The sequence below is a fragment of the Antechinus flavipes genome, chromosome 4 (assembly GCF_016432865.1).
Source record: "Antechinus flavipes isolate AdamAnt ecotype Samford, QLD, Australia chromosome 4, AdamAnt_v2, whole genome shotgun sequence".
NCBI lineage: Eukaryota > Metazoa > Chordata > Mammalia > Dasyuromorphia > Dasyuridae > Antechinus > Antechinus flavipes.
Window position 1 is genome coordinate 31,022,127 of NC_067401.1, and position 24,260 is coordinate 31,046,386.

At 44.2% G+C, this 24,260-nt stretch overlaps 1 protein-coding gene across 4 annotated transcripts; it reads left to right on the forward strand.

The window, feature by feature from the left end:
* The first annotated feature begins 1,200 nt into the window (after nucleotides 1-1,200).
* On the forward strand, nucleotides 1,201-18,980 carry LYRM9 (LYR motif containing 9). 4 transcript variants are annotated; one of them, XM_051992348.1, is made up of 5 exons: nucleotides 1,201-1,374; nucleotides 6,386-6,462; nucleotides 8,412-8,555; nucleotides 11,405-11,497; nucleotides 13,134-18,980. In XM_051992348.1, the coding sequence occupies exons 3-5, from the start codon at nucleotides 8,430-8,432 to the stop codon at nucleotides 13,149-13,151; spliced, it is 237 nt and encodes a 78-aa protein (XP_051848308.1). In that variant the 5' UTR covers nucleotides 1,201-1,374; nucleotides 6,386-6,462; nucleotides 8,412-8,429; the 3' UTR covers nucleotides 13,152-18,980. The 4 variants fall into 4 exon arrangements, with proteins under 4 accessions (XP_051848308.1, XP_051848306.1, XP_051848305.1 ...); XM_051992347.1 differs by lacking the exon at nucleotides 1,201-1,374 and adding an exon at nucleotides 1,959-2,270; XM_051992346.1 differs by lacking the exon at nucleotides 6,386-6,462 and having other exon boundaries at nucleotides 1,277-1,374.
* The last annotated feature ends 5,280 nt before the right edge of the window (nucleotides 18,981-24,260 follow it).

The window sequence follows — 24,260 nt, forward strand, 5'->3', positions numbered from 1 at the left end:
AAGAGACTTGGGAATAGGGAGTTTGGGACTTAAAAGACTCTGCTTTTAGCACCTTTGAAATTTTGGTGTTAAGGTTCACAGACTGAGAGGGAATTGATGTGTAGGAAATTTGGTTGGAAGAATTTGATTGGGGGAGGGATAAAGAATTAGGGAAGTTTGTGGGGAGGTGAGTAGGGAATTTAGAAGGGAGACGTTGGAAGGAAGGAAACTGGGGGATTGAGTGGTAGAAGAAGCCGGGGAAAAGAAATTGTGGGCAAGAAGTTAGTGTGGTGGGAATAGAGATTATGGTGGGGAGAGAAAATTGGTGAAGAAGAATTTGAGAGGGAGGGAACTGGGGTGGGAAAGTTGGGTGGCAATGAGGGCATTTGTTAAGAGAAGTGGGAGGGGGAGGAGAGAAATAAGTGGAGAGAAATTAGTAGGAAGGGAAGGAGGGAATATATTAGAAAAAGGAAATGGCGGGAAAAGTTCTGGGGAAATGGGTCAGGGTAGGGAGGAGACTAGGTATTTGTTGTCAGGGATAGTGGGAAAAAGGAAAACTGATGGGAATTAGTAACCAAGGCATGTTTATCTCTAAAGTGCCCTTGTCACATGTGGAGAGAAGGGGAGAAACTGGGGGAGAGGGAAGGGAGGTGTTTGGGGAGAAGTGAATGGGGCGAGGAGAACTTGGGGGGAAGGGAATCCGGAATACAATGGGAATGGAAAGTGGGTGCAGGAGAAGCTGGTGGGGAGAACCGGGACGCGAGGATTGGGGCAGGGAAGAGCTCATGGGAGAGAAACTAGGGGATCTGTTAGTAAGGGAAAGTGGAGGAAGGAAAATTGGTGAGAAAAGGGGGGAGGCGAACTAGGGCTTGCTTTCGGGTTTCATTATAAAGGGAACGAGGGAATCTGGAGAAGTTGCTGGGGAAGAGTTAGTGGGAAAGGAATTGGGGAGTTTGGAAGGGAGAAGCTGATAAAGGGAGAACTTGGGGACGGGATGGGGACATGGAACTGGTTGGCTGGCCAAGCTGGCAGAGGGTCCCTGGGCGGGTGGTCCCTCCTACACCTATTCCAGCTTCAGATTTGATTGACGGCTCCTCAGCCCCGGCGGCTAACAAATGGGCTGACACCACGCAGCGGTTCCAGCGAGAGCCCGGCAGAGGGCGCACGTGTTCCTGTCTCTCTCCCCGCCCAAAGCTGGAGCGAGCCTCTCCTCGCACGCGCACGACGATCTGGCGCGCGCCCGCAGGCGCCAGCGCCCTTGTGCGCAGACGCGATCTCGTTCCGCAGTCCTTGTAGCCGTTGTTGCCGCCGCCGTTGCCGCCGCCGCGGCCGCCCCAGTCGCCTTCGGCCCTACGTTCCAAAGTAGAAGGCGGCGTCGCCAGCCCGCGGAGCTAGGTCAGAGCCAGGGCCCGGGGCGGGAGTGGACCACGGTGGGGGGAGGGGCGGGGAGCTGGCTTCCCTTCGCGCGCATGCGCCCTGCCGTCCGCGTGGCTCTCTCAGTGATGATCTTGACCAGGCCCTTTAAAGTTCTCCCGCGGAGGACGCCCTGTGGGGCAGCAGCGCCATCCTGCCCAGAGCTGAGATAGTGCCCCCGTGCGCATCGGGGGTCGGAGAGCTAGGGCCTCTCACCCCGTTATCTTACAGCCGGGGGACCTGGGGCCCAGGCTAGTGATGGTCTGACGCTCAAGAAAAGGAGTAGGGAGCATCACAAGCAAAATTTGAACCCAGCCCCCGGACTCCGGCCATCGTGCTGTTCTACGCGGCCTTAGGCCCTTGCTCCGTGACCTTGTGGGACTCGTAACCTTGGCTCCCAGCGTAGGGTTTGTGGGGCGCCTGGAGAAAGGATTTAAATATAGAATGGAGTTGAAAGCTCTTGCTTCAGGCTCCCTGTTTTAAAAGCAGAACATTTCCCACCTTCCCCTTCATTCTTTTCTGCAACTTCCTGAGAATCTGGCGCAGACGGTCGGTCAGCCCATCAAGGACTTTGTGGAGGTCAGGGGGTGGCCGTGGAGCTGCGAGTCTCGCGCTTTTATGCGAACCTTTCTTTTCAGGCCGCAGTCTGGTCTGGGGCCTGCCTTAGATTCTGCCTCCGACACTTGGTAGCGCGGAGACTCCGTGGCAGCTCCGGACAAGGGGTGGATTCAATGCAGCGCCCTCCCCTGTCCCGCACCTGTTAGCGCAGGGCCTGGCAAACACTGGCTGCCTCTTACCTGTTCACTGAGCGCTGCGTTAGGAGGGTTTGCACCGTATGAAGCCCTGAGTCCAGGCCTCCTCCTCCCCCAATGCCTAAGGTCTGTATTGGGCGCTGGGGGTCCAAAGAGAAAATAACTCCCCTCTGTCCCAGTGAACTTAGATGAGGGATTGACGGGACGCCTCTGGCTGAGGAGATCTTGCCAGAGTCCTTTCCTAGAAAAGGAACGAAGTAAGAAAACTGTGGCGGAGATGAGCTCGGGGCAAATTCTTGGCCAGAGTTTGTGAAGCTGTTAGAAAGCTTGATCAAGGGCTTCTTCAAGGGCGTGCGCTGTGTAGTCAGCTAATCTGGAGGCTCCTGGAAACCGGGAGTGAGCTTAATTTTTAGATTGGGGTAAGTGGGAAGTACTCCCGCTCCTGCAGGATCAGATATCTAGAGTGGAAGGAACCTTAGAGGTGAGCTAGACCCACCCTTCATTTTATAGATGCGGAAACTGAGGCTCAAAGCGAGGTCAAGCCCACTTGTACACAGATAGTCCTGGACCCCTTCCCCCCCTCCCCTCTCTTCCATGCTGCTCTGTTCATACTCACTCTCCCCCTTCTTGGCCTTGGGTGACGTTACTCTCCACTTAAACTTCTTGCTATAACAAGAGTATCAGCGATTGGAAAAGTTCATAAATCTTCGATTTGAGAGAGATTTCGGACTTAAATTTGTGTCGCGCCCTTTGATTTCAGATTCAGTTCTTCAGAAAGAAAAGCTAAACGTTGTGTGGTGCTCTGGAAAGAAGGATGGCGCTGGTATCATGGCGTCTGGATTCAAATTCTGTCTCTTCTCACTACTGCTGTGTGACTATGGTTAGATCATTGCTCCGTTTGGGCTTTATCTCTGTACTGTGCAGCCTGGACCAGCTGGGTGCTAAGATGCCTGCTGGCTCTGCCTTGATGCTCTTGTGATTTGTGGTTTCATTTCTTTTCTCCTGGGTTTATAGCAGTCTGGTTAGTGGAGTCCAATCCTCAGCTAATCCCCACATCCTCCTTTTCTTTCCTTACTGCCTTTTGGCTGATGCTTCCAAGAGAATAACACTGAGAGATTTAATATCCCCTGAGGTAGATGATCCTTTGCTATTGTGCAGGCAGAGAAAACCAAGGAAAATGACCTAGAACTTTGTAGTACGTAAGGACTTCACCGAGGCTAGAAAGAGGCAGGATAAAACCAATATTGGCAGCTGGGTTTTGTTTATTTGTTTGTTTTTCAGGCAAGCTTCATAAACTACATCCCAGGTGAAAACTGATCTCAGATGAACTCAGATACATTTAGTTGGGGGAAACCACAAAATATTGGACTCAGAAGACCTGGACTAGGCATATAACCTTTCTGGATCTTGATTTCCTCATTTGTAAAATTAAGTTTGCAATAGAGGCCCTTTCCAGCTCTAGAGCTTTGATGCTGTGTTTCAGCTGTAAGACTCGAGAGGGAAATCACTTGGGGTGCAGCTGCCCCTTCACTATAGAATGGATCCAGGCTTCCGGATAGATTCATATTTTACTTATATTTGGTAACTAGACGCTAAAAACAACTGTTTCTGTGCTTCTGGAGTATAAGAATTGCCAGCACCCTCTAAATTTTGGTGTTCTAGGGCAAAGTGCTAGTAGTCCTGCCCTAGTTATGAGCCCCTTTATCCTCTAAATAACTCAGAGTTGGTTGTGCTACTATCTTGGGAGAGTAGGAAGATCACTCTAATTTTGGGTCATGGTTTTGGGAACGATGTGGTAGCATCTAGGGCTACTCAGCTCATCACATACCCACATGTTAAATTAAATTAGCATTTTTTTTTCCTTTTTTGGTTCAGATCTTTAAGTGAACGCACATGGATCAGCTACTGGATATTATTGACTGGGACTAAGTATTCTAATTGAGACCAAAACAACCTCCCACTCATACTTGCTGAATTGATTCCTAAGGATTGCTTGCATCTTTGGGTAATATTTCAAAGTTATACTCTCTCCAAATGTTCATTTGGAGGGCTCCAGATGGTAGCCATCTGTTACGTGACTAGCAATTTACAATATTTGATTAGCACTTTATATGGCAAGGGTAGACCTGCCAGTAAGTCTTGCGGGCCACTTTGTGAAAGAGTTGGCGATGGCTTTTGGGTTGGGCACCATGGATCTTTGGGTGGCCCTGGAGACTTAGGCTTATACTGGTGTAGGCCATCTCTGCCTCTGTCAGGCTAAAAGCTGGAATTGGAAGCTAGTAACTGATCACTGATTGTTATGATTAATAGCTGTGAAAACTAAATTAATTCCATCCTCCTTCATGCATTTTCCTTTGAACTGTCACTACCCATATCCATTAGGGAGTTGGATTTATGAGACTGATGTCAAAGCCAGGTCCCGGAGGGCTAGAAAGGCTATGGCTTTCCACAGAGGAGGAGTTCTTGACCTTTGTTGTGTCTCTGATCTTTCCGTCAGTCTGGTATGCTTATGAACCTCTTCTCAGAATGATGTTCTCTTAAATTTCTAACATAAAACATAGAAGATTCCAAAGGAAATGAATTATGTTGGAATACTGGAATTAAATTATTTTTATTAATGAATTTAATTCTATTAATACATTTTGCTTTATTCAGTATTTTAATTTGTAGACTCAAAAGAATCTTTGCTTGTTGTATGAGTGAACAAATGAATGAAAAAGCATTTATGAAGTATGTATCGTGTACATAAGTACATAAGTACCTTCAAGGAAGTTACATTCTCCTGGGGGGAAATGGAGGTAGGCTACTTTGGTCTGGAAAATTAAAGGGATAGTGGAAGAGTGTTTTTGAGGAGGAGATTGACAGCCTTTACCAAGAGTTGACTTTAACAGGGTTTCAGAACTGGAAGTTAGGGGGCAGGGAATAGAATGGAAGCTGGAGAATGGGAACAAAGTGGAGCTTTGGGGCTGGGGTCAGAGTGACCCGGGAAAGATGGTCATTGTAATATTTCTGCTGCTAGTAGGCTATACAAATGGACCATCTTACAATAGGATATAGGATACAATATCTTACAATAGGATAGCTGTAAGCTATCCTGGGCAGTCAGGAGATTGGTGAGGCTTTGAAACAGATGGCCCAAGAGCACCCATTAAAATGGTAACATTCAGTAATGTGTTGAATCAGTCCATTTGTTACATCTGTAAAAGATAAATTCCCTGAAGACTGAAAAGGTTTTGTTTTTGTGTTTGCCTTCCTTCCCTCACCATCCCTGGGCTTTTCAAAACAAACCCCCTTCCCCATCTGTGGTACCTTGCAGTTATTGTCATCCTTCTTTTTTCCAGAGTACTAATGATAACATGATTCATGAGTGATGTCTTGACTTTGGAGTGAATTGGGTTAAAGTGAGACTAAGTTGTGCAGTTTCCTTTCCTCCTCCTCTTTTTTTCTTCCCTCTGTCTCTCCCTCTTTCTTGATTCTCCCTCCCTTCCTGATTTTCTTCCTTCCTTCTGTGTTTCTTCTCTCCTTTCCTTCTCTTTTTCTCTCCCTCTTTCCCTCCCTCCTTCCCTTCCCTTCCTTTCTTCCTTTCCTCTCTTTTTCCTTTTCTTTAGCTCTCTCCTTTCTTTCCCTCCTTCCTTCTTTCCCTTCCTTTATGCTTCTCTTCTTGCCTTCCATCCCCTCTCTATTCATTTATTCACTACATCCTAGAATAGGATGTGGCACATAATTTGCATATAATAAATCTTTTTAAAATAGAATTCTAGGAGAACAAAAAATTACTTTTGGTGTAGGTAGTTTTAGGAACCCTGAATGTTATATAAAATCAGAAAAAAACAGTCACTAGACTTTTTTTTCTTAATTCAGAGCTATACATTGGACTGAGATCTTTTTTTTTTTTTTTTTTTACAATCTATACAATCATTTAATATCTGACCCTTGATTTCTTGTTCTTTAAAGTGGGAAAAATTATTCTCATGGAATGAGAAGATAGAATAACCATTAAATGAGAAAGGATGGTGTGGTTTTTTTTTGGGGAGGGTGGGAGGGTGTCCCAAAATGCTTTTCTAAAGTTATATTGTTGACATTTTATTATTTTCTATATCTCCTGCTAGAAATTTTCTCTTGAGTCCTAAGGAGAGCTAAAAAGAAGTCTCTTTGTCAAAAGCTATGAGATTAACTATCTCATAGCTTGTTATGAGAAAATAAATTCTATGATCATTTGTTATTATAATTCATAATAACAGATTCAGCTCTCCTGAGTTTCCCTACTCACATATTATTCTTTGATCAACGTGACCCAGAGGATCAAGCCCTGGACTTGGTGAGTAGGTTCCTGTCTTGTCTCTGACATTTACTGGCTGGCCAAGTTGCTTGTGTAAAATGAAGTGCTTTGACTCGCTGACCTGCAGCTTTTAATTTCTGATCCTACTGTCTGAGGGACCATGGACTGGACATCCTTTCTGGGTCTCCATTTCTCTATCTCTAAAATGAGGGGTTGGACTTGACCTCTGAGTTTCCTTTCACATTTAAAAGCTTTGATCTTACTATCTCTGTTGTCATGAGCAAGACGTTATTTCTCTAAGGTTCAGTTTCCATCTAAAAATGGCGATAGTAAGACGTAGCAGCTCGATCATAAGGTGCTTGTGTGAGGCTGAAAGGAGACGATGTCGGGTAAGTGCTTTGTGGACTTGAAGGCACTAGATAGTGTCACTTATAACTTCCCTGTCCAGTTGAAGTACAGAGTGTCTCCCTTTTGGGCAGACACATGCCAGGACATACTAGGGCAGCTGCTTTGAGCTGTTAATATGCGGAAGTAGTTGGGCTGGCTGGTGTTGAATCATCCACATTCTCACCCTGCTTTCACTGGGACCACCTTGGAGAGGTAACTAAGGACAATTGTTTTCTCTTCCCTGCATCTCTCACTTGTTCTCCAGACCTCATTAGTTCTTCTAGGGAAGAATCTGTTTGTTTTATTTTGTTTTTTTGAGAAAATAGGAAAGGGAGACAGAAGGTGGCTTTTCTCCTTTTCCTTCTATTTGGCAGCAGTAATCAGTCAATAAGCATTTATATGGCACCTGCTGTGTGCTAGATATTAGAAAACTGTCTTGTGAGGATAATAATTATAATGATGATGACAACAGTACCAGTAATAATAATAATAATAACTAATACTTCCACAGTGCCTGGTAATGTGCCAGGCACAATGCTAAGGGCTTTACATTTATATTTGATCCTCACAACAATTGGGTTTTATTATCCCCATTTTATAGAAGAGGAAACCAACGCAAATAGAGATTAAATGACAGTTTTGGACTTGCTCAGGTTCACATGGCAAGGATGGGTCTGAGACTAGCTGTGAACTCAGGTGGTTCAGACTGGCCTCTCCCCCCTGCAGGCCCACCTAGTTAGCTGCCCGTGTGGCCTTGGACAGCCTCTTCCACGTGTTTGAGCTTCCTTCTGTTCATCTGTAAAATGGTTTGGGTTGGACAAGGGCATTCTGGGGGCCTTTTCCATCTCCACTTCTGTGATCCTGTGAAAGATAGCACTGGGAGAGACCTTAGAGATAGCCAGTCCATTCCTTCCTTGTATAAATGGTAGAGGCTGGGCCTGAGCCAAGCTCCTAGGTCCAGCATTGTAAGGAGCTGAGACCCCTGGCTCATCTGATAGCTGGTCCCCCTTACCCCATGGGGATCCTTTTTCTCCTGGCCTTGGGGCTTCAGCGGGGTAGGAAGGGCTCCTCTTCCCAGAATTCCTTTTTAGAATCCTGAGGTGTCCAGGAAGCCCAGATGTGGCCGCAGTAGGGGGCAGCCCTGGCCAGTCTCAGGGACAACTTTTCAGCTTACAGGAGGATTTGGCTCAATCCATAGGGGAGGGGACAGGGAATCCTGGCCTGTCACACTCAAGTGGTTCAAGGTGTAAGAGCCTTTGACCTCAATCCTGATTCTCTGGAGGTCTCTGATCCATTTCCATCCTTTCACAGATGAAAGCAAACAGAAGTTGGGGGGAGGGCCAGTAAAGTGACTCGTCCAAGGTAACATGTTGGGCCCTTTCTCAAAACTGAGGGGCCCCAAATACTTAGGTGCTGTGTGACCCTGGCCAAGTCACTCCCCCCGCCTGCCTCAGTTTCCTCAGCTGTGAAATGAAAGTCACACCGGCACCTTCTCTGGCAGTGTGAGATCACATGAGAGGAGCACTGCCTGGCAGTGGCCACAGCAGCTGTTCCCTGCTCCCCACCCCCTCACCTTGGGTCCTCTCTCCCGTCCTCTCTAGGGGAAGAAGGTGACGCTGATGGGCCCGTTGCCGGGCGCCGAGTTAGTTCAGAAGCCGCTGCAGCTGTACCGTTACTTGCTGCGCTGCTGTCGCCAGCTGCCCACCAAGAACATCCAGGAGCACTATAAGCATGCCGTCAGACAGGTGGGAGAAGGACCCCATGCAGGGAGGCAGCCTCCGTTCTGCTGGCGCTCTGCTCTGGGGGGGCAGACTGCCTGCTATCCAGTGGGCCCCAGCCCGCTCCAACCCCCCACCAGCTCCTTCCTTCTCACCCTTGGGGGCCCAGCCTTCCTGCTCTTGCTCACCCAGGGCACCATGGTCCCCTACTCCTGCCTCTTAGCTGCCCGCAGAGCTCAGTTCAGGTGTGACCTCTAACACGAGTGCTCCCTCACCCCCAGTGACCTTGTTACCCTCAGTCTGAATGTCTGTGACTTTGATGAGTACGTGTTGTGTTCGGAGAGAAAGTCAGCTTCTAGAGGGCAGGGACAGTGTCCGGCACACAGTAGGTGCTTAATAAGTACTTGTTGATGGATTGATTTGTATACAGCCAATGCTTAATAGGCTGTTGTACTTCGCTGCCAACAGTGTTTAACTTCAAGCTGTCTTCCCAGCTTTTCTGAATATTCCCTCCGCCAGCAGTTGTTATGAGCTTGGGAAATGTCTACTCGTTTTCATGCCAGCCAAAGGCAGTCACAGTTACAAAGTTAAGCTGCTGTCGGTGCTGCTGCCAAAAGCAACGACAACAACCCCCAAACCCAGACTCGGAAGCCCCAAGGCCCACCCCTGCCCTTGCTCAGTGCTTCCTTAGTGGGCTGCATTTAGAAAGCTCCCTGCAGTCCTTTTGGTCCAGATTGTTCACCATGGCTTCATGTGCTCATTCCATTTTCTCAGAGAAAGGACTAAACATTGTATCTAGATCTTAAATTTATAGACGACGAAACTGAGGCACCCAGAAGTCAAGTGACTGACCCAGTCATACAGCCATTCAGCATCAGAGATGGGATTCAGTCCCAGGGCTTGAGCCAGGAGATGGTTCCCCCAATACCCTCTGTCCCTCCTCCCACCCCCTGGCAGCTGTGAGCCAGATTTCTGGAATTTGCTGACCCTAAGGCCAATAAGCCTCTTCCGGTCAGATTTAAACACAGGTCTTCCTGCTGCCCATCCCCTGTGCCACTATTGGGGCACACTTTAAAGAATCATCTCTGATCCATTGACAAAACATCAGAGCTGCAAGGAACCTTCAAGCAGCTTAGAGGGGTGCGATGGATAGAGTTCCAGGCCTGGAGTCCGGAAGAACTGAATTCAGAACCTGTGACCTGTGCAGGTCACTTTTACCTGTTTTCTCAGTTTCCTGAATTGTAGAGTGGGGAGAAGAACAGCACTCACTTCCCAGGGTTGATGGGAAGACCCAAGAGATGATAATTGGAAAGCGCTCTTATTGCTTTGTCATTTTGTAGACCTGGCACCAGAACTGAGATCTCCAGATTCTGGTCCAGGACTGTTTCCATGTTGCCTCTCCTGAAAATATTTAGTGCGGGGTTGCTGCTCCCTCCCTCATACTGCCCGTGTGGACCCTTCCCCAAGGGGAAGTGCTCTGGAATACCTGGGAGGCCCTTTGGGGCTAAGGTGCTGTCCTAGGTGCTGACAGAGCAGCCTGCACACTCGGGCTGGCTATCAGCTGTGAGGGTGGAACTTTCACAAAATCCTCTGGAAGACTGTGGGATGTCATGGTCCTCATTTAAGAGCTGGAAAAGACCTTATAGGGCATCCCCCCCATTTTACAAGTGAGAAAACTGAGGCCCAGAGAAAGGAAGTGAATTGCTGGTGGTCACATTGCCCATAAATGGCAGGCCCAGACTTGAAGTCCAGCGGCCTTTCTGATACGCTGCGGTCTTCTTTGGCCGCTTGTCCCCCACTTCCTTCATATTATCTTGGCACTGCAGTCGGGCTTCTCCTCTCCCGCCTACCCACGGACACCCACACCAAGTTTATTTTTAATTACAGGATTCCACACTAAGTAATAACAACAATAATATTAATTATGTCTACATAGCTTGTATTTAGAATTTGAAAATCTCATCTGAGCCTCACGGTAGCTTTGTGGGACAAAGATATAATTTCCATTTTACAGGTAAGGATACTGAGGCTCATAGGTGCTAAGCAACTTTACTCATAACTTTGCATCTTACAAGTGTAAGAGGCAGAATTTGAACATAGGCCTTCCTGGCTCCCAGGACCAGTGCTCACTTCAGTATATTGCTTTGCTTCATGAAGGGAAGGCCCCTCATCAATCCAGGATGGGAGTAAATGGGCACTGAGCAGCCTCAGGTGTCTTTCTGTGTTGTAATGTGGGCTGAAGGAATGAGGGATTCATGCTCTTTTTTTGTTTGTTTTTGACTGAGGCAATTGGGGTTAAGTGACTTCCCCAGGGTCACACAGCCAGGATGTGTTAAGTGTCTGAGTCCTCCTGACTTCAGGGCTGGTGCTCTGTCCACTGCACCACCTAGCTGCCCTCTAGGGGTTCATGTTCTTATTAATTATTATGAGATAGCAAAGAGAGCATGAGTTATTAAGAGATTGGAGCCTTGTAATTTCCTATTGGCCCTGACTACATTTCCTAGTGCTCCTTTTCAACCCTTCTGTTAAAAAAAAACAAAAACAAAAACAAAAAAAAACCTGTTGAAATGAAACCAAAGGGAAAGTGACCCTAAGATGTCTCTGGGCCCACATCTAATTTTCTTAGAACATGGCTTGGCTCTCGGGCACATGGCCCAGCCCACAGATCCTTACTTTCATGGAGAATTCTCCGTATCTGTCGCGGTCGAGTTACTGCTTCGGCGCAGGGAGATTCCACACTGGGAGCTCCCCACACTTTTAAGTCTGGGCTGAGCCCTTCCTCTCACCACCAGTGCCCTCAGACCCAAATTTCCTGATAAAGCAGCCATCATTACAAGTTCCACTCAATGATGTCTTCTTGTGCTTCCATCCTCCAGAGTTTCCGAGTCCATGCAGATGAAGACAACCCTGAAAGGATCCAACAGATTATCAGAAGAGCTATTGAAGACGCCGATTGGGTCATGAAGAAGGTGAGTTGGGGCCTCCGGTGTGCTCAGCCCCCTCGACAGAAGCCATGGTGCAAGATGGGCCTGGGGGACACTCCTCAGCCACTAGGGGGCACCCCTGCTGCACCATCAGCCTGGGCCCTCGGAAGGTTGTCACCAAGACTGGAGACGCAAAGCTGAGGGTTCCCTCAAGGCCACAGAGCCAGCACTGCCGGCCTGGTCCTGGGGTTCGGAGTCGGCTCCTAGGGCAGCCCTCCACCACCAAGGGGCGCTCTTGGCTTGGACATAGGCCAGTCAGCTTGGGGTGCAGCTGCGGCCCCCGAATGAGCCGGGCCCTGGGCGTCCTCCTCTCGTAAAGTGGGGGTCACCCCCTCCCCTGCTGTTGGGAGGTCAGATGGAAAAGGTGCAAACCCGGGCTCTCTGTGCGCCAGGAAGCCCCGAGGTCAGGTCTGACTCGCTGACCTTCTGTACGGAGGTGGCTGTTGTGTCCTCCTGGGCCGCGGAGCATTGTGGGGAAACGCCACACTGCTGTGCAAAGGCCGGCAGCTGTCCGATGGTGCCGACCCAGTCCAGGCCCGGTGAGCAGGAAGGGGAAGAGGAGGCGTGGTCCTGTCTGTGGGAATAAGCTAAGGAACCAAAGCCTCCCCTTCCCCTGGCTAGCCTTTCTCTCATCAGCTCGCATTTAATCAGCCCCTTCTGGGTGCCCAGGCCCGTGCCGGGGGATGAGGACATCACCTCCTTTCCCCCCCATCTGCCCCGATTATTAGGGGAGAGACGGCTGCAGGTAATGGGGATGAGGGAGATGGTGATAAGAATACTTAGCCTCCTCCCACCTCAGCCCGGCAGGAAAGGTCTTTAATCAGCTTCTGTCCGTCTGACACGCGGATCAGGCCAGAGGAGTGAGTGCACTGGGGGAAGGAGCTCCCAAAGAGGGCTGGCCTTCGCCTTGGAGAAAATGGTCTTAGAGAATGACTTTGTCACCGAGAGGCCCCGGGGTCAGCCAGCCAGCATGGGCCACGGGCCAGACTCGAGCTCCCAAGGCCAGCTCTTTCCTCTCCAGCAAACTGCCTCTTAGGCTCTGAGACTGCTCGGGCAGCAGCAGAGTCCTCGCTCTCATGGAACTCCCGACCTGAAAGGGGAATTAATACAGAATCAACCCAAGACTGGGAGGGAGGCCAGTGGCAGGGGGGAGGGGCATCACTTATTTGGCATCTTAGAGCTTGCGAATCATTTCCTTACAACAGACTTGTCAGGTAAGACCTAGTGTGAGTAATATGTCCATTTTAGAGATGGAAAACTAGGTTGGTGAAGTAGTATCTCCATTTTGCAAACAAACTCAGCTCATAGGATCACAGAGCTGGAAGGGACATAAAAGAGTCCATGGAGTCCAGCAGTTCATCTTACAGGCATGGAAGCCGAGGCACAGAGCTGTTTGCTTTGCCCCAGGGTCAGGGTATCTTATATCTGAAGTGGAGTTTGAACTCGGGGCTGCCAAGCTCAGGTCTCCTGCCCTATGTGCTCGGCTCAGTGCGGAGTCACAGCCAGGGGGGAGAGTGGGAGTGGGACATTCAGGACCTTTGAGCTTGGCAGGGCAGGGACCCTCCTCCTGGGCCGTGATCGTGCCGTCCTCACCTCCTCATGCTCTGTCTCCCTCTTGCAGTATCAGAAGCAAAACTAAAACACTTCCAAGGACTCTGGGGCCCAGAGAGCAAAACCTGGGTGCCGACAATGGCGGCTCTGAGATGCCGGCAGCGCTGGGATGCCCCATCGGAGACACCTGTGAATACAGAGAAGCCCGGCTGACCCGGTGCCGGCTGAAGGGGAGACGCCTCCAAAGCCACGCTCGCGGGTTCAGCCTCCTTCGTGCCTGGCGTGGCTTTGGGCTGCAGCTGCCTCCGGGGCCACTCAGGGGAGGGAGTTTGCAACTTCATCCCTAAATTTGGCTGCCTACATTTGCTCCTCAAACTCTTATCAGCAATCTAGTTAGAAACAAGGAGACAAGTATTTATTGAACGTCTCTTGTGTGCCAACCACTGTACTAGGGAGGAGAAAAGAGAATTAGAAAGCTCTTGCCTTTCTTTCCCTCATCCCTAGTGATTAGCACAGTGCCCGGCATAAAGTAGACCCTTAATAAATGCTTATTGATTGACTGACTGATGTCAGAGTCAGTAATTCTTCCATTCTAATCCTTGTATGCATGTTTGTGTGTCTTCCCCTAAAGAACCCAGGTTTTCTACCTCATGTCCTCCCACCCAGAAGAAGGGATATCGAAGCAAGGAAAGAGACAGGTTGCCAAGGGCAGCAAGAGCTGAGAGAGAGAAGGAAAGAGATGGAGGAAGGATTTAGAAGCAGCATGAGTGCACCAGTCATTTCTGTGTGTCCCATTTAGAAAGACTTGGCTTTTCCAAGCTTTTTTCTCAGTTGAATCTCACGACAGCCCTACGAGAGAAGGGGGGCAGGTCTCTCCATTTAACAGAGAAAAAAAATGGGACTTGGTTAAACAATTTGTTTGGGGAGGTTTTGAATGAGTTTCTCCCAGTAAGTGTTTTTTTCCTTCATTTATTCATACTCTCATGTATCCATATAATGTGATTTTATTAAATAGCGTACAAGTGAAGTTGTAAATGAGTTAGATTAGATATTAAAACAAAATTAGTCCCCCTTGCTTTATCGACCCTGCAGGAAAACACTTATTGCTGATCATTGAATATGGAATTAAGACTGAGAGTTGAATTCTTAATCTTTTTTATGTCTTGGACTCCTTTGGCAGCAGGTTGGTCCCCTTTTCGGAAATAATTTTTAAAAGCATAAATAAAATACATAGGACTACAAAGGAAACTGATTATACTGAAATAGTTACCAAAATATTTTTAAAAATCAAGTTCATGAATTCCCAAGTTAAGTGCTCCTGACTTAGGGGGCTATCATCAAATTACAGACACTAGTTTGCTGGATTTTGGGGTTGAGTGGGTGATGCACTATGGATTATTTATTTCATTTTTTTAAAGCTTCATCAGTTTGGGGACTCTCCTGCATGGAAACTCTTTCCCCTGATGCACATGAACACTACCTCTGTAACTGGGGTCTTAAAGAATTATTCGGAGAGCAGTGAGAGAAGTGAAGTGACTTGTCTAGGATTACACATCCAGTGTGGGTTAGAGGCAATACTTGTACCCAGGTCTTCTCAGTCTCATGCATTTGAACTCATAGTGTAGAAGCTGTTTCAGACATATCTTCCAGGCATGAGACTGGGTTCTTCACCGTGGCAGCTGTGTGACAGCACCCTGAAACCCCTTTTCTCCCTCCTTCCCCTCCCCCCCAGCCAAAACACCCATACTTCATCTTTTGCTGGAATTGTATGACTCTAACTTATTCTAACAAACCCTCCTATGTGAAAGGGGGTGGGGGGAGGAAAAGGAGAGGAGGAGGTAAAGAGAAAGGTCACTTAATTTAATAGGTGTCAGCCTAGAAGTTCACCTGAGATGCAGGTCCTTAGTCTTTTGTGAATCATGGACCGTTTAGCACCAGTCTGGTGAAACTTATGGACCCTTTTATATATATTTTTAGTAATGCTTTTAAATGTATAAAAACACAAGATTGCAGTGAAAAACAGTTCTATTGAAATTATTACCAAAATGTTTTTTTTCCATCTATATTTATGTATTCCTGAAATTTATCCATAATTAAGTGCTTCTGATCTAAAATATAATTAATTGGGGTTAATTAACACCCAATCTGGAAACTCTTACCTAAGGAACTGAATATTTGGAGTGATGAAAGAACAAGAGGTTTTGGATTCTGGCTCCTTTGGCAAGAGGCAGAAGGGAAAAACAATGAAAATCCCTTGTTGCCTTTTTTTTTTTTAAATAGGGTACATTGATGCCCTTTGTTTTCAATATCAGTCCTTTTGAGAAATGCCTTTCCCGTTCTCCCCATAATTTAAAAGCATTAATAGAAAATATCTAAAACAATGGCCTCATTGATAGTGTATTCAACATTCTGCTCCAGTAGTCTCCAGTCTGAGATTACTTCCCATTTATAACAAATGTGTATCTTGTGTGTTTGTATGTTGTCTCCCCTATTAGCGCTCCTTGAGGGCAGGGATGTTGTGTGTGTGTGTGTGTGTGTGTGTGTGTGTGTGTATGTATATATATATATATATATATATACATACACACACACATTTTATATATATAAAATCATTATTTTTGCCTTTGTTTATGTCCCTGCACTTAGCACAGTGCCTGGCAAAGAGTAAGGGCTTAAATGCTTATTGACTGACTTGTCATTGAGGACCAGCATGACTGTCTCATTTGTGAGGATCACAGAGAGTAGATTTAGAGGCAAGACAGTTTACCTTAATTTCAGTCATGATGGAGCTGAATAAGTCATGTAGCCAAGGTCCTCCTTTTACAGCAGAGGAAATTAAGTACCCCTGCTTTGAGTGTCCAGAAGTATTGGTCGTGGCACTTGACTTTTCACCAGCTGCACAGTAGCTCCTTCAGTGTCATGTTCAATGCAAAAGCTGGTGAAGATGCCATTTTGAAAGGTCTACAGTCATTTTCTGAAGAGCACATAGTAACATAATCCATACCTAGGTGAATCGTGGTTATTTAGCAACCCACATGAACAAAAAAAATGGCAGTTTTGACAGTTTGAGAATCTACTCGTGGAGTTATGTGGGTGGATGTATGGAGTTATAGCTGTGACATAAAAGGAAGAGAAGAAATTTGACAAGCCACCAAACAAAGTAGGAGAGGGAATGGAAGAACTGCCATGGTGATATTGGAAGATTAAAGTGATTGACAGCCATCCTTTAATGACCATTGAACCATAGCTGATGCACCTGATTGGGTATGACATAAAAGGAATAGCAGGTGATGAAGATTCACTTTAAAGAAGTCTAAAATTCTGTGTTCAAAGCAGTTGAGATATATTTTTGTGTTCAGTAGAGATAACTTGGGGTTTCTTTAGCTAAGAGGGCCAGTGGGAAGGAAGGTAACGCCAGCAAAGAAATCCAGATTCTGAAGGGGGAGGTGAAAGTGTGTTCTCTGAAACAGTCACATTGGAGCCTAAGATTATAGGTAGAGGTTTACTAAATGATGATTAATTAGTGGAAGAAATACATGTGTAAGATGTGGTTTTGTCTTTACAATCCTGGAGAGCTCCATCAGTTTCCAAAAAAGTACCGTCTTCCAGTACTGAAGGAAATAAGGTCAAAGAAGAGAGAATGATTATATGATGAATAGTTTGACAGCTGCTCCCATTCCTCCAGCCCCACAGGAAAATGCTACAAGGGAATTTTCTCAGACTGATTCTTGACCTTTTGGTGAAAGGAGTGAAACAGGTTGGAAATTATTTTACACAGAACAACTATATCCATTTGAAGTTCAATGAAAAACAGTGTATCTGGCTTTATTGTCCTATGAAATTCTCAAAGGAAATTCTGTATCAGTCTCCATGTGTGACATTGTGGGTATTTTTACATTGTCTGGGAAAAAATAGTCACGTAATTCATATCTAGAAGAATCATTTGCTTGCATATTGCCACCTTAAACTCAAAATAAATTACTATTGCATAATAAGATTATTATGGATTCTTCATCTGGAATCCATGAGTCATCCCCCCTTCATCCCCCTCCAAAAAAAGAATTTATGAATAGGTTGGTGGGGGGTATGAATTTGAATAGGAGAAAAACTTGGTTTCCTTTGTAAGCCTATGTCAGTTATGTGGTATATTTTAAAACATTCTGAAAAAGAGTGCATAGATTTGGTAAAAGAGTCCAAGACACCAAAAATGATTGAACCCTTGCTCTAAAATGATTTTGCAACTAATTATACTATTGTTTGTGAATTCTTTTTTAAAAAATTAGTTTTAATTCAAAAGATAAATGAAAAATGTCCTCCATTTTGATTGAATTTTTTTGAAAGTCGATTCTAATTTAATGTATTTAGCATATTTAATGTCCTTAAATTCAGTATATTTAACTTAGAATGTGATTCTTATCTTTTTCTGTTTTAGGTTGTCATGGAACTTTGTCTATAAGATGGACTAGTCAGGGGAGTAGGAGGAAGTGGAGACATCTTAAGTTGTTTCATTTCCTTTTTTTTTTTTTTTTTTTTTTTAAACTTTGATCTTAAGAGATGTCCAAAAACAGATTTTTCTTTTCCAAAAGTTTGAGAAATGCGGGTTTCTGTTTGAGAAATTGGGTTAAAGGAGAATTTAGGGTGAATAATAGTGCTTCCATGGTTTTGAAAAATTTGCTCTCTATTCTTTAGTTCTGAAAAAAACAAGCTTATAGCTTGTGTTATTGTGATTCTGAATATGTAGTTAGTTTCATTAATCATTGATAATACAAATATTTCCTGCCCCCACCCCATCTGTCTCATATGCTTTTACATTTTTCTTGTAAACTTGACCTGAACTTAGCTACTTCTCCTTTGGCCCAATCATATTGAAAGTCCAAGTCTGTTCTCTTTTCCACTCTGATAGGAGTTAGTGAGAAGAGCTCTCTGTACTCTCTTGCCTCATCCACACATTTACAGTAGTACATTTATTTTACTGAGATACTGTGACTTAGGTTTATGTAGAAGACGACAGTACAGCAAAAATCATCTTACACTTTGGTAAATCTTTTAAGAAATAGTCTTTCCAGTTTGGCAGTTCATGGGTGACAGTACAAATTCAATTAAATTTGTTGGAATTTCAGAGTTAAGCTTTTTTTTCTCTTGGCTATATTGATATATATATTTTTTGTAACGAAAAAAAAAAAAAAAAAAAAAGATTATTTGCCAGTGGAACCAGTTCATTTATGGTAAGTTAGCTATAAGCCAAGAATCCTGGAATCCACAGACTTCTAAAAAGTCAGTGGGTAGATTTCAATAAACTTGGGATGGAAAATCACATCATTATTTTCATTAACTTCAAATTGAAATTCAACATTAAAAAAAAATTGAACTTAGGGTCTGTAGGCTTCATGAGATTGCCAAAGTGCTCCACAACACAGCTTTGCTTTAAGATCATTTAAAATGAGATATTTGGTATTGCTTCTGTGTCTATGGAGTGGGGGGGAAATCACTTTTTGGAATATTTGAGGGAAATATCTTTTAAAAGCATCATTCTTCCAAGATTCAGCCTTTATTTCAGAATATAATTTCTTTTAAAGGCATGGTGTTTAATTTCTCGATATATTGGGGCAAAAAAGGAGAGAGAATATGTTAATTGTTCCCATAGATAAATATATAGCATAAAACATGATGTAACTAGAACTGTCTTTAACTTAGAAATACTTTTTGTCGTGTTGTTTGTATATAAAACATGTTTTGGACAGCCTTTGTAAATGAATAAGCATGTCTGAGAATGCTTACAGAACAAAGGCTGGGTATAATGTTTACATATATATTGCTATGTAGACATTATTGATACACACACATACAAATTATACACACATAATATGTCATGATGACATACTAATGCTGAAATGGTGTTTGAATTCTAAGAGTGGAATGGGGATCTTTTTCTTTTCCACTGAAAAACTGACCACCACAACCATGGAAAAGCAACTTGAAAAATTGCTTTAGTTTATCTGGTACTGTGACTAGTGTGTCCAGTATCTAGGCATAATTTTGATTTTGAACTTGGAGTTCTGATCACCCTTTTGGCTAAAGCAAGATGTCTTGTGATAAGTCTGGAGGAGAGATTCCACTGTAAAAACAGTTTAAAATGTGGTGAGTTTGTACATGGGGATGCCTGAAGATTATGTTCAGTGCTTAGATACAAGGGCTGGGGGGAGGGGGGATGGGGAATGGGGAAATGGGAGTGGGAGGGAAGGGGAAAAGGGAAAACATGTTTTGTGAAGTTAATAAATGTGCTTATTGTCTCTCATTTTTCTACTGTCATTATTTGAATGGAGAAAGAATGACATTTAAGCTTTTGAAAATATTTTGTAGTTTCTTTAGAAAAAGGCCTTTGAATTCTGAATATTAATGGTTTTTTTTTGCTATTGCTGAAGATGTTCTGAAGAAATATTTAAAGATTGAAGTGCTGTCATTTAGAATTTTTTTTAATGCTAATGTATAAAATTTACAATCCTACTCCCTCTGTGAGATGTTTTTGAATGGAACTTACTCTAGATTTTTTACAAAAGGCATAAAAGTTAATGAGCCTCAGTTCTATCCTCAATAACTACTAAGAATCAGTTTCTCTTGTTGCACCCAATGTTGCTTCCATTTAAAATTATGATTATTTTTAAAATACTAGATTAATAATGATTAGGCTGTGCAAGACTGCTTGAAAGATATTGGGTACATTTGAGCAGTATGTGGGATAGAATGAAGATAAGAATAATAATAATAAATGTTAGTCCAGAGGGGACACATAACCTGTCTAAGACCACATAAACAGCTGCTGGTGATCAGCTTGTGGTCCCATGATTCTGGCTTCTGAATTCTAGGAGATGAGATTGGCTGCCATTTGAGACCATTACTGGTTTTTCCATTATTCAGAGTTTGGCTTCCTTTCAGTGACTTTTTTTGTTTCATTTATATGAATTATATTATTATATTACTCGAGTTCTGCTTTTTTCACTTTTCATCAGTTTATACGGTTCTTCACATTTTCACTGACTTTCATTGGTGCAGAGCATCTTCCAGTGAGGAAATTCCTTCTACCAATGGATAGTGATAATTGTCCAGCTACCTATGGGTTAGTTTCCTGGGGAAATAAGAGCTTCAGGGATTTGCTTAGGATCACCCAATCTCTGTGTGTCAGCAGGAGGACTTATACGCAAGTATTCCAGATCCCATAACCACTGCCGCATGCTGCTACTCTTTGTCCAACTTACAGAGCTACTTGCCTTGGCTTTTGCTACTTTTTTCTCTGTCAAGAAGAATGATCTTTGCACAGAAGATGGCACAACAAAAGTGCTAATGGAGTTGATATCCACAATAAGTAAAGAGTACCTAGCTGCCCTAGTTGAGGCCCCTCTTAATGAAATCCCTGAATATTGAAAGAATTGGCAGATAAGATTGCTGAGCCTCTGTCAAATGGTATTTGCAAGATCATGGAAAAGGGAAGTGGATCACAAGACTTTCGTTCAATTGTTTTTCAGTTGTGTTGGACTCTTTGTGACCCCATTTGGAGTATTTTTGGAAAGGATACTGGAGTGGTTTGCCATTTCCTTCTCCACTTCATTTACAGATGAGGAACTGAGGCAGACATCCCAGTGTCACACAGCTAAAAGGTATCTGAGGTCACTTTTGAACTTGTGAACTCAGACCTGACACTTTTCCCACTGCATCACCTTATCTGCCCTTGCCACAAGATTGAAGAAAGTCAAATGTTTTAATTTTCAAAAAAGGAAAGAGAACAGAATCTGTAAATTATAGGCTAGATTCCTAGAAAAATCCTAGAACATTTTTAAAAAGATGGTTGGTGAACATCTTAAAAAGAAACTGGTGATTGCTGACAGCTAACATGGCTCTATTAAAGTGAAGACCTGCCAAATTAACCTCATTTTCTTTTCTGGCAGGACTACTAAATGTATAGACAAAGACAGTGCTGGAGATTCATTTTGTTTAGATTTTAGCAAAGTTTTTGATAAAAGCATCTCTTATTCTTGTGGAGAAGGCTGTGAGATGTAGAGATGATGGTACAATTAGATAATTAGATAAAGATGGCCAGAGTAGGAATAGTTAATACTTAAGTGTCATTTTGGCTGGGGACAGAGGGCCTCATGGACGTGTTCTTAGCCCTACGCTGTTGAATGTCAGCGACTTAAAGACACAGATGGCTGTCTCCCAGTTGACACCAAATAGGAAGGGCCAGTTAAGACAATGGACAACAGAGTCAAGATTCCAAAAGATCTTGACAGAGTAGAAAAGTATAAACAAGAATCATTAATTCAGCCACAAGGTCCCTATGGCCCTCATATTGATTTAATTTTCAAATTAATGTTTATCTGTGTTTTATTACATTTTAATTTATTTTATTATTTCCCAATTACATTTTAATGTGGTTCAGGCAGTCTGTTGGTATTTGATACTTCTGATCTGGAGCTCTGGGCTGAGCTAAGTAGGATGAAATTAAATGGGAACAAAGGTAAAATTTTATACTTGGTGCCTAAAAAAAATCAGCTACACAAGTTCAAGAAGGAAAAGTGGGAGAATTGTAGAAAAGGGATCCTGGAAGCTGGGTGAGATATTGCCTATTTGGACAGACTGAAGCTGATTCATTACTTGAATTTGGGAGTTCTGAGCTCATCAGGGCCAAAGCTGATTGGTGTAGCACCAATATAGTGAGGGGACTTAAGTAGAGGAGGAATCAGCCCAAGTAAGAATAAGTCAGAGATTTCACGATGACCCAGTCTCAAGAAAAGAAAAGATCTGGGATTTTTTAATAGATTGCAAACTCTGTAAAAGTCATTGGGAAGGTGGGAGGTGGAAGCCAAAAAAACACTAACGTGCTTTGAGTGACATTAAAGAGGGTCCCTCAGGAAGAGGGATGCTATTATATCCTTATTAGACCTCATTTGCGGCCTTCTGCTCATTTCTGAGTGCCATGGTTCAAGAAGAACATTGATAAACTGGAGAGTCTATCTCCAAGATGAGTCAGTGGCAGGACAGGGTGGCCAAAAAAGCTGATGCAATTTCAGGCCTTGTTCAGAGATACCAGGGTCCCGATGAGTCAGGTGATGGTGTCACCATACATCCCGAGATCCAGAATATTGTCTTCAGTTCTGAAGGCCATGTTTGAGGAAGGACAGTGATGAGCTGAACAGCCAGCCAGAGGGAGCGAGTCAAGATGGTGAAGGACCTTGAGTTTATGACATACGAGGGTCAATCGAAGGAACTGGAAACTACAAAGTGATATGAAGCAGTTCTGAGTAATAAAGTCAATTCAAAATAACATGCATGGTGACTATAATCAATCCAAAAGCATTTATTTAGTACCTACTATGTGCCATAAGACAAAAAATAGGATAGTGTCTGCCTTCCCCGAGTTCACAATCTAAGTGGGAAGACAACATCCGAATAACTAAGTATGAACAAGCTATGGGAAGGATACATTGGAGAGAATTAATGGTGGGAAGGCTCAAGAATTAGGGACATTGGGAAAGATTTCTTGTAGAAGGCAGGATTTTTGCTGGGACTTGAAGAAAACCAAGGAAGCAGAGGTGGGAGACAGTATCCCATGGATGGAGGGGAGTTGGGAGATGAAGCATTTTGTTCCACTTAGAGACTGATGTCACCAGATGGAAGAGGATGTGGTGAGATGTGAAAGTGTAAGAAGACTAGAAAGGTGGAAGCAGGAGAGGCAGCTTCTGAAGGGCTTGCAATGACAGGAGGTTTACTGTGATTATAAAGATTCAAGTTCGTCCAAAACCCCGGGATTCTATTAATGTCGGGAATTCTTGTATGAAACTTGCTCCCCCAAGGCATGTCATAGTCTATCTATGACTTTGGAGATAAGTTCTAGGGAGTTACCTAGGAAAATGTGGAAGCTAAACTCCTACACTCAGTATTGTTGAGCGACTGTGCATCAGAAATGGGGAGTTGAACTCAGATCTCTCCTAACTCCAAATCTAGCAATCTAGCCTGTCATATGGCATCTGCTACCTTTATGTAGCAGCAACAAGACCCAGAAAAAGAGAAGATTAAAAACAGTTGAGGGGATCCCAAAAAACAAAAAGGATAGTTCTTTTTCTAAACAATTAGCATACTTAATCCTCTTAAAGGAACAACACATAATTGAAGTTTATGACTCCATGTATAATTGTTGTTTATTCTTAATTGTATTTGTGTATACAAATTCTTATTTGAATATTTGGATTCTGTGTTTCTTAATAGTTGATAAGTAAATAAAAAGAAAATAAACATTTTCTCTTTACTTTTTCCACTTTCCCCCAAAAGTCAACATAAATCTACCACAATACTTAGTACATAGGAAAGTATTTGCTCCTTCCTTCCTTCCTTCCTTCCTTCCTTCCTTCCTTCCTTCCTTCCTTCCTTCCTTCCTTCCTTCCTTCCTTCCTTCCTTCCTTCCTTCCTTCCTTCCTTCCTTCCTTCCTTCCTTCCTTCCTTCCTTCCTTCCTTCCTTCCTTCCTTCCTTCCTTCCTTCCTTCCTTCCTTCCTTCCTTCCTTCCTTCCTTCCTTCCTTCCTTCCTTCCCTCCCACATTTTCTATCCAGGTGAGATTAGCCTGTCACGTAGGCTGTTCTGTAGAATGAGGGGTCTGGGTGAGCTCTGGGGACACAGGTCTGTGTTTCCATGACACGGTGAGTTATGGCTGGGTTGATTTTGATAGCCTTAGTCCTAGGAGCAGACTGTTAGAATTCTCACCTTCCTTTCTGCTTGGGAGCACTTGGCTTGACTCGTAGGCTCCCCCTAGTGGGCTTTTTGCTGCAAATTTCTCCCCATTGGCTTCTCTCCGGCTCTGTTCCCTGACAGCAGCCCACAACCTCTCTTGGGTTTTTATTGTTTACCAAGCAGGCATTTAAAATAACAGAGGCCAAGTGGCTGACCGAAAGAAGTGTACACAGCCGGATCTCTGACTTGCCTGGCTCTGCCTCAGTTACTCCTCATGGGTCTCCGTCTGCTGCTAGAATCCCCAAGACAGTTGCCTGCCCACCAGCTGGTGCGCCTGTGGCTGGTGCTCCCTGATGCTGACTGCCTGCATCTCTTACCAATTACCCAGACTTATGGCATCATTGGCTTTTGAGCTGAAAGAGACCTTAGCACCTATTCCAACTTTTCCATTTCACAGATGTGCACACTGAGTTTTAAGGGGA